The sequence below is a fragment of the Austrofundulus limnaeus genome, unplaced genomic scaffold (genome assembly GCF_001266775.1).
Source record: "Austrofundulus limnaeus strain Quisiro unplaced genomic scaffold, Austrofundulus_limnaeus-1.0 Scaffold0, whole genome shotgun sequence".
NCBI lineage: Eukaryota > Metazoa > Chordata > Actinopteri > Cyprinodontiformes > Rivulidae > Austrofundulus > Austrofundulus limnaeus.
In genome coordinates, this window is record NW_013952402.1 from 718,695 (window position 1) to 729,079 (window position 10,385).

A 10,385-nucleotide genomic window follows, 5' to 3' on the forward strand; every position below is an offset into this window, starting at 1 on the left:
TGTCCTGCTGGAGTGTGTCCTGATTTGTTTGTGTACAAACTAATAAGGTATCAGAATTTTATATATTTATACTTCTCATTCAACCACAATTAATTCACTCTATCTAGGAGGCACAGTTTATATGGATATTATTTATTTTTTACAATAACAAGCTGGAATGAAAACAAGCAAAAATGAAATAAAAATAACGACTTTCTACTTCTTGCCTTTTTAAAAAAATGTAAGGAGTAGAAAGTGCAGATAATTGTGTGCAAATGTAAGAAGTAGAAGTAAAAAGTAGGCTGAAAAATAATTACTGAAGTAAAGTACAAGTACCCAAAAATTCTACTTAAGTACAGTAACAAAATATTTGTACTTAGTTACTTTACAACTCTGCAAACAACCGTGATCGCATCTCGACTGTTCGGCTTCAGATGGAGAATATGGAGCCCTTAACATACAGTACCTAACTCACAAATGTAGAAAAAACAAAAACAAAACAAATACAATGAATTATTAATTCTAGTCTCCAAAAGGGATATATTATGCAAAATCCACATTTTTATTGTTGATGGGATGGTCCTCACCTTTTGGCTCCTCTGTTGATCCCCCCGGATACGTTTGTTTGAGAAAAGCTATGCTGGAAGTCAGTTTATGATAAAATGCAATTTTATTACACACCAAATAATAGAGGGAAAGACTGTTTACAGCAATTCTAAGAGCTCTCACAGAGACRGTAAAAGCAATGTAAGCATAACATCACCTGAAGACAGAGTGTGTGTCTGCAGCCCCAACACCGTCTGAGGTTTCACAACCAGAGTGCTATTCTCCCCCAGACTTACAGTTACCATACATGGGCATGCACTGATAAGATACACACACTGTCTCAAGGTTGTTTAGCTACAAAATCAGTGATTTCATAACTGTTGAATACTTCTAAAGTGAGAGCTCTTTTATGGCTTCATCAGGATTTAGCTTTAACTGTAATAATAATAATAATAAAACAATGTTTACTTACTTAATAATGATAAAACAAATGTGGCCAAATGGCAAGGATTGACTGAACACTAAAAAATACTGCAAAGCAAAATATAGATAAGCTTCTAGCATATAAAAGTAAATAGAAGTTTAAATGTATTTCACTGTTAAATGCATTTTGTTGTGCATTTAGAGTCTTTAGGAGTGCAAAAAATTAGGATTTATCCCTGTGATGCATGTATCTTTCTGTTTGGGTCATATTTTTTATATTTGTAAATAAAATGTTTCTGTGCCGCTGTATACCCCTCTGTCAAACTGGAGTTGACCAGTCTGGAAGCTGGAGGGAGGGCGGGGTGTAAAGCACCTAGTTTGGATTTAAAGAGACAGCCTCCAAACGAGTTGCTTTGAGGGGCTTGTGGAGTTACCATGAGAAAGAATTCAGACCAAAGCATTGCAGTTCCACTTTATATAGACCCCAACTGAATGATTTAAAGATGGAAAATGAAGGATTTAAAAGCATGATATGTTTTAAGGGGAAAACTAGCACGCCGTTTCCATCTTTCAGCCACCAACAAAGTGCGGATGCTGGAGGACGGGGTGACCGAGAGGATAAAGACTCTGCTGCGCACCGACATGCCGCCAGTTCAGTTCAAACTGCTGGGGACACTACGCATGATGGTGGATGGACAAGGTGACAAAAGGCAACCGCACACAAACACACACACACACACACACACACACACACACACACATGGAGGAGTGCGAGGGGCTCGTTGGGGGAAATCCAAACAGACAAATTAAATTAAAGCAACACAGAGAGTCTAAATTGTGGTTCACAAATCACCTGCGGTCAGATTTAAAAAGCTTGCTTACACACAAAACGAGGCCAGAGCTTTTGTACGCCACTTTCCACACAAAGTTCTGATTTATTAAACCTAAACTTGGCGTGACAATATGCRGTCACTCGCGCCAGCACTGACTTATACATACACTCATTTTGTAGACAGGAAGCTGACGACACAGATGGTGAAGGGAGGAATTAAAGCCACACTGTGTAATGATCACCCTCAGATATTTAATTTCACTTCTTAGTCAAACTTAGATTTCAGATCAACTTGCCTTTATAAATAATCAAATAAATAAATAAATAAATTCAAATTAAAGTTCACGCAACACTTCATCTACATTTTTCCACCATCACATTCCTCACCCTGGAGGATTACCAGGATGACGARTACCACAGATTAACACAAAATGTGACAAGGAAGCAATCAGAGTGACTGATGAAAATATTTCAATGCYGTGTTGCCACTCGCAGCACTTCCTTTTATTTGTAACATGGCTCCCAAAAGTAATATATTTTCTGTTCTTCACCTCACTCACCAGCACATTGATTTCTGCCTCCGTAAAATTTTATTTATTTGCTGTTTTGCCTGTGGTTGCCATTGTTAATCATGAGATCACATTGATCAGCTGGCTTGTTTCAATACACATTAAAATTCATGAGTTACTTTGCATTAACTGTTTATAGCTGAGTGTGGGCGTGCAGAGGGCAGAATCTGAGGCGGGACCTTGTGCACAAACTCTGAGGTGCAGCTGTGATCTATAAAGGAAAAATGCTTGGAGGTGCACGCATGGTTTTATAAATCACCTTTTGGATGGACGTAAACTTTAGTGCAGGGCTATTCAACTGGTGGCCCGCAGGCCACATCCAGCCCGCGAGTGACAAAGGTTCGGCCCGACAATTGGTTCATTCAACTCTTAAGCCCAAACCCCCCTGGTTTTCTACTTTAATTACTCTAAGTTCTTTTAGTTAATCATAGACATGTTTACAGAAACGTCAGAATCTTGGCTAGAAGCTGGTAAAAACCATTTCTATGAATATCCAAGACAGTTAAAACTACAAACAGTTGAATATAAACCTATAACAGTGAAAATAAAATTTGTTTAAAAAGTTGTCAGTTCAGAGATATTAAAATAATATTTGTGTCAAATAGGAGGCATAATGTGTTCTTTTTTATTTTGTTTAATTATCACTACTTTATAGGGTTCTGTATGTTGTATTCCTGATTAAATGCAGCAAAATAAACAATTTCAAAAGGTAACAGATCTTTGTAATACTTGGTTTATTTACAGAATAACTTTATTTGCTGGATATTCGGCCCCTGAGCTGTTGGTCTGCATTAACTGTGACCCCTGGAGGAATTTAGTTGAATAGCTCTGTTTTAGTATGAATTATACATAATCCTTTATAAACGATGCAAGCAGATTTATGAGCATTTTTTTAACTCCCTGAGGTTTCCCGCTCATCCAGCAGCACCTCAGTGTGTGTCTGCAGGAAGTCCTTGAGAACGGAGATAGATTAGAATCCTTTGATGTTTTTCTTTTCTTGTTCCAGAGGAGGCAGCCTTAAAGCTGGGGAAAGATGCCGAGCTGCTGGCACGAGTCCTGGAGTGGTGCGAGGCCAAAGACCACGCAGGCGTCAGAGGAGAAGCCAGTCGCCTTTTAGCCGCTCTGGTCCGACACAGCCGCAGTCCGGTGAGTCTGTCCTCCCCGACCGGAGCGTTGGCTCCAGCTGGAGCTCAAATGTCTTCCAGATATAGTCAGTGACAGGTCTGACGGGCTGATTCCCTCTGTCTGACAGGAGGTCRTCCGGGCCATAGCCAGAGCAGATGGGGCTCGACACCTCATCGYCATGGCAACGAGTGAGCACGTCATCATGCAGAACGAGGCCCTGGTTGCCCTGGCGATAGCATCTGCTCTTGACATAGGTAAAGCAGTTTTTTGTGCACTTGTTCATYGTTATCCTGTCATTAAACCTTGATCAGGTGCTGGAAAAGTAGAATAAATAAGAAAACATGAACTATATGAAAGAAAGCTGGAATTGTTTTAAACAATTGGCCAGTGGTGGTGGACTGGTTAGAGGAGTCGTCCTGGAAACAGAAAGTCGCCGGTTCGATCCCCCGTCCTGCCGTTTCAGTCGTTGTGTCTATGGGCAAGACACTTCACCTGCCTTGCCCACTGATGGTGGTCAGAGGGTCCGGTGGCGTCKGTGCATGGYAGCCCCACCCAGGGCAGCTGTGGCTGGAACTGACCACTATCAGTGAGTGAATGRGTGAATGGGTGAACGCCTGAAGTGGAAAGTGCCTTGGGGTCCAAGTGGTTTTGATAAGGCGTTATATAAATTCAAGCCATTTACCATTTTACAAATCTTTTGCCAATCTTAGAGTCACCCTTCCCTGTATTATTACCTGCTGCCATAAAAAGCAGCTGATCGTATACAGTCTGTGCCTGTGTGTCTGTCTGTTAGCAAAATATCACATGAACCAGTGAACAGTTCTTAGTGAGACTTTCAGAGTACATCTGCAACTTTTCTATGGAGCCAACCCAATTCAAGACAGCCACAACAATGACCAAATTCTGACCCTACCACCCGAATGTCGCAGCAGAAATYGAGACTCATCAGACCAGGCAACGTTTTTCCAATCTTCCATTGTCCAATTTTAGTGAGCCTGTGTGAATTGTAGCCTTAGTTTCCTGTTCTTAGCTGACAGGAGTGGCACCAGGTGTGGTCTTCTGCTGCTGTAACCCATCCACCTCAAGGTTCGATGTGTTGTGTGTTCAGAGATGCTCTTCTGCCTACCTCTGTTGTAACGAGTGGTTATTTCAGTTACTGTTGCTGTTCTATCAGCTTGAACCAGTCTGACCATTCTCCCCTGACCTCTGGCATCAACWTTTCCGCCCACAGAACTGCCGCTCACTGGATATTTTCTCTTTTTCAGACCATTCTCTGTAAACCCTAGAGATGGTTGTGGGTGTAAATCCCAGTAGAAAAGCAGTTTCTGAAATACTCAGACAGCCCGTCTGGCACTAACAACCATGCCACATTCAAAGTCACTTAAATCACCTTTCTTATCCATTCTGATGCTCAGTTTGAACTGCAGCAGCTTGTCTTGGCCATGTCTACATGCCTAAATGCATTGATTTGCTGCCATGTGATTGGTTGAATCCACGTTTGTTTTAATGWGCAGTTGGACTGGTGTACCTGATAAAGTGGCCGGTGATACCTCGCTGGCTGACCCTTGTTTAGAGGTAGAAATTAGGTCCTTACAGTGCTGGCTCTAGCCATTTTGGTGCCCTAGGCGAGTTGAAGCGCAACCCACCCCAACTATGTCCCACCCACCCCAATTTGAACCCCTAAAAAAAAGTTTGACAGTGTCAGGTACTATGGTAAACTTAGATTTGTTGGCTCCCCCTCCATCCCCTGGTGCGAGTTGTGTGGATTTTTTGCAAAAATTACGGATTTTTGAGGCTATTTATACAGGTAAACGTCCGAAGAGGTTGGCATGTATGGGACAACAAAATACAGACTTGCTGTTATTCAGTTTGTCAACATGAACCGCTACCTGAGAGGCACTAGCCCCTCCCCCGTCAGAGTGTCGGAGCAGGAYGAGTCAGTGCAAYGTCAATCAAATGAGAGAGAGGGTGGGGGCGATTGCTGCATTGGGGGGGGGRRATKTGTTATGGGTAGAGTAGTTTATTTTTCCTGTAATACTTCATTATATATTTTTAAGACAAAGCTAATTGAAAGGGGCGCTGAGCAGAGTTACAACCAGGGATTACAAATAATTACTTTTTTTCTTCTGCAGTTCGGCGCCCCTCCAGCAGATGGAGTTCTAGGCGACCGCCTAGTTCGCCTATGCCAAGAGCCGGCTCTGGGTCCTTACAATTAACTTCCAGCATTCATTTAACTATTTTGACTTAAATTGTCCTTTTCTGCTGCCACGTGCTATCCTGCTTATGCTTCACCAGGGGCTGCACCGTTAGGAGGCGAGTCCCTGGCAGTAAAAAGACRTTTATTTTTTTATTCCTCATATAATCTTAATGTTTTTCATAATTAAATTGCTCCCGCTTTGCTTTTTCCCAGAAAACAGGCAGAGCGGTGGAGTACAGAAGCTCATGGAGAAAAGGGGAGGGGGTTTCTGCTTGACAAAACACATGGTTCCACCAATGTAACATGATGATGTCATCGCGTACGGTGACGTGATGACGTATTTCCCTACGTGATTACACAACTCGTTCAAAATGGAACGGCTCTTTTGAACGGCTCGATGAAACAAACAGTTCCTCAAGCTCCAGATCCCCACAAAGACTTTCGGCTACCACACCAAATTTGAGCTCAATATTCATGAAATTGCCTAAGTTACAACGATTTTTGTGTTTGCTAAAGTCAGTTAGCTACAGCAGCCATCGTTAGTAAATCAGCTGCAGATGCACAGAGAATAATAAACTTTCAAATCCACAATTCTTGATCCTTTTTCACTATTTGTTAAATTAAACTGCAAACAGAAATGAAAAACATACCCTGCCAGATATAATTAGGAAACACTGAGACACTTCTCAGAAACATGCAATATACTGTATGAGCCAACAGGTATGAAATTTGAATAATGTATACCGTTAGAGATGCATTTATTTGTTTATTAATTTGTTTGTTTGTAAACACTTTAGAGTCCATGAGGGATCCACTTAAAGAGGCCGAGCTGTTACCAACCCTAAAGAAGATCCTGGACGACCCTGTAGGGGCAGTTGAGGTCAAGTTCAGTGCTTTGGGTCTCATCTGCACCCTGGCTAACTCCAGTAGGTGTTTTCATGCTTTTACGACACACTAAAAAAGTCATAAATTTGTTTTCAAGATGAACTTTTAATTTATTTTTTGCACACAACAACTGTAATGAGAGTGTCAGTAAAATGTAAACCCCTTGAGGATAAACTGCAACAGGGCAGATCATAACAGCATGTTAGCTTTTCGTACCATTTAACCGAAGTTTTCATACAACGTCAACATATCTGTGGTCCTGTATATAAAGACGTCCCTGATTCGCTCACCACAATCTATTAGAATATGTTTGGATTGTGGAAAAATGGACAAACCTTCATTATGAAGCTCTACTGCCACTACCAGGTTGTTGATTTGTCGTATCCCAAGCATGAGCCCTGTGGCCAGTCCTGCTTGAATTTCAAGCTGATCAAGCTATGCAAGTGAATGCAGCCCTGCTTGTCATAGATACAGTACCCCCAAACTGCTTCATGTTCTACGATGGGGCTCGAAACATTGCCATCATGATGGTAAACCACTATGACCTTACTATGGAAGTTTTACGCAAGCTCAAGACCCTCCATAACCTACCATGTTTGCTCGCCTAAAAGATAGTTCCTAATGCACATCTGAAGACCTCGACAAGACCCTGCAAAGATTTTTACATTGCAGTGGGATTGTTGTTTAAAGTAGGTACTGTATCTCACTGAGCTGCAAACATGAGGGAGTCACCCGGCTGAACGTCTCCATGTCTTGCACATTTTTTAGCTCACTTACGTGCAGCCTCGCCCCTTGGGTTTTGAACATTCACCAAAAATATTTGTGAAGCAATTTTTATCTCGAAATAGTCACAAACATGGCAAACATCAAGGCTTAAAACCACACTGATGAGAAATAATAATTCTCGAAAAACTGATCCAAATCTTCCTTTCAAAAGTAGATTAAATCATGATAGTCAATGAAATAACGTGCGTGGCCTAGAATAAAAATTTGCGAGTTGTGCTAACAGAAATGAGCAGTGTTTTTTTTTAATAATTGGCGTGCAAATTTGGCGTCATGATTTTGATTACTTTGTTGCAAATGCAGAATTCAATGAAACCAGAATCAAAAATTCAAATATTTTCAGCTATTTCGAGTGTCTAGTATCCAACACTCAGTGAGATACTGTTTTTTGTGTGATGGGAGCTCAGATCGGTCTCCTGCTGGTAAAACAGTGACTGCACATAAATACTACCAGCTTTTAAAAACACAACATCTAAATCAAGAAGGCTGACACAACTAACCTATCTTTGCCAACACAAAGTCAGTTATAACTTATTGAAAAGTTCCGATAATGAGGTAAAATTTATGTGGTTGGAGCTGAGAGGCTTCCCTGTCACATAGCCTGCCTGAGCTGTAACGCTGCTGTGGCAGATGGCTGTGGCGGCCATCTTGATTTAAAACTCCACCTTGAAAGGCAGTGCTGTATGCAATGCTTTTCTTCCAGGACTGGTAGGTCCGTATGAAATTTGTACTTTGAGTACACGTCACTTTTGCAGTATGAAATGACGACCGTATCAGTCCATCCTACACTTCTGTGTTTTTGTCTTTATGATTTTGTGCTTCAGGTGTGATGAAGGAAGAGCTGAACTCGGTGAATATAAAGGAAAGCCTGAGTAAACTGACGGATCACAGCAGCAGTAAACTGGCTTCACAGGCCAGCTCCATACTGACCATCCTCAGTGACTCCAGTTAAACCAGCACTCTGCAGCAACAAGACAATCCAYCTGCTCCATGAATTTATCTGGATTGCACAATCAAATGATCTCATGGCTAAGACACTATATCTGAAATGTGACCAATATTGTAATATTGATAGCTGATGGACTCTWTTTAAATGCTGGAAAGATGAGGGTCCATGAGGGAAATATCAGTGGCCCATCAATATAGCTAACATTTTAGCTTCTTTGTTATCCATCAGGAGGAATGTATGGGTAGGTTTCTTCAGAAGGGTAATGGTGGAGAAGTAGTTGGGTCATATTTTATGACTTGATGGAATATTTATGAGTTAATATGAAATTAAATAGCTCAGACMAATGTATTTAGAGATTTATAAAAGTTTTTTTATTCTGTATATGACTAACAGGCAAGATTGTTTGACTGACTGATTGCTGAATGGACTAATCCAATGTTTATCATTAAAACTACATACAAGAATTTTACATTGCTGTAACAAAACAATCAATTTTGTTGTCATTAGAAAAAAAGAAGGTCCACCCCTTCTCCAGGTTTGTGGTTTTATGTGTCAGGACATAAAATCCAATCTTTACTGGGTTATAAAATCACTTAAATCAAATTTCATACAGACAAAAACACCTTTCCTGTTTTTGTTCAGCCCAGTGCCAAGACGGAAAGAAATCAGCAATGGCCTCAGAGAAGCAACAGTTGCTGCCARTCAGTCTGGGAAAGCCAACGGTTATTTTCAAACAATTTAAAATCTGTCATTGTACAGAGAGAAMGATTATTCACAAGTAGAAAACATGTAAGYCAGTTGCTAATCTTCCCAGTAGGGGCTGTCACAGCAAAAGCACCTGAAGGTTAGACTGCGCAATGCTCAGAATAAGGATGACAAAAGCTCCACCTCAGACTATACRGGCCTCAGCTAGCAWGTTAAATATKAAAGTTCCTGACAARACAACTAGAGAAAGATGGAAATAATGTGGCTTGTTTGACTGAGTTGTGAATTCCTCAAACAACATGGCAGTGTGATGTAGGTTTGTAAAGTTGCAGCTCACTGAACCACAGARCTTCTGAAACAGTGTCATTTGGGCAGATGAGACCAAAGTCAAGATATTTACCCACAATGCACAGCACCAAATATAACAGATGAGTACAAGCACCTCATACCAGTGGTCACGCACAGTAGTGGAGGGGGTGACGATTTGAACTTGTAGACTTTCTTCTTCTTATGACGAGATGAAAAAATAATGCAATAAATAAGTAATAAAATCAATAGCTGTCCCAGACACTCAWATTTACATAGTTTATGTGCAATTAAGAAAAAATGCTTTATTAAATAAAATCTTGTATTTATTTCTGTTGATTTTATTGTATTGTTTCTATTTAATTTATTTGTTTTAAGGGACTCTCATTTTCCAGTTTTATGTGTTATTTTACAGCTGCTCTTATTTTGACTGCTCATTTTGATATAAGGCATGGTTACCCAATTTCAACCATGACACTGATACTTAACCCTGAATTATCATCCACCACTGTGTGAATGCTGGACAAGCATAGCAGTTTAAATTTTCAATTTTAATWAAAAGAAAAAACACTTATCAGAAGACAATCACTGGAGGTAACAAAACCAAAAAACAAACACACAGGGACTTGATAAAAGACAAGGAAACCTAGTGAATACTGTAAATACTGAAAGAGAGAATGACTGAACATTTGCAGGTGTGAGAAGGAAGTCGTAAATACGAAAAAAAAATGTATTTACACGTTGATTTAAATATTTTGCTCAAATACTTCTGTCTCAGCCCCCATCTCAAAGCGTAGAAACCATTAGAAAATCAAAATCCCTTAGAATGTTTAATACTCATAAATTACCTGTAAACATTCAGGTAAATTCTGCTAAAAGACAGTCAATGTAATCAGAGAATAAATAAATAAAAAAAACTATTTTGAATGACTTTAAAGGAACTCTGTTTTTCAAGGAATAAATTCATGATAACGAAATTAAAACTTCCAGAACAAGGTGTCTGTTTAAAAAGATGATAAAAAGAAGTTTATTTTAAAAAAATTAAGTATCGACATAAATTATTGTTTAAATAAGATGGGATGGACC

General features: G+C 40.0%; 1 protein-coding gene across 1 annotated transcript in view; it reads left to right on the forward strand.

The window, feature by feature from the left end:
* si:dkey-191g9.5 (rap1 GTPase-GDP dissociation stimulator 1) overlaps positions 1-10,385 on the forward strand; it is a gene marked incomplete at its 5' end in the record, with an annotated part of 23,960 nt that overhangs the window by 13,441 nt on the left and 134 nt on the right. The window contains 4 exon segments of the mRNA XM_014003586.1: positions 1,523-1,648; positions 3,356-3,728; positions 6,469-6,597; positions 8,164-10,127. Coding sequence (XP_013859040.1) covers positions 1,523-1,648; positions 3,356-3,567 — 338 coding nt within the window.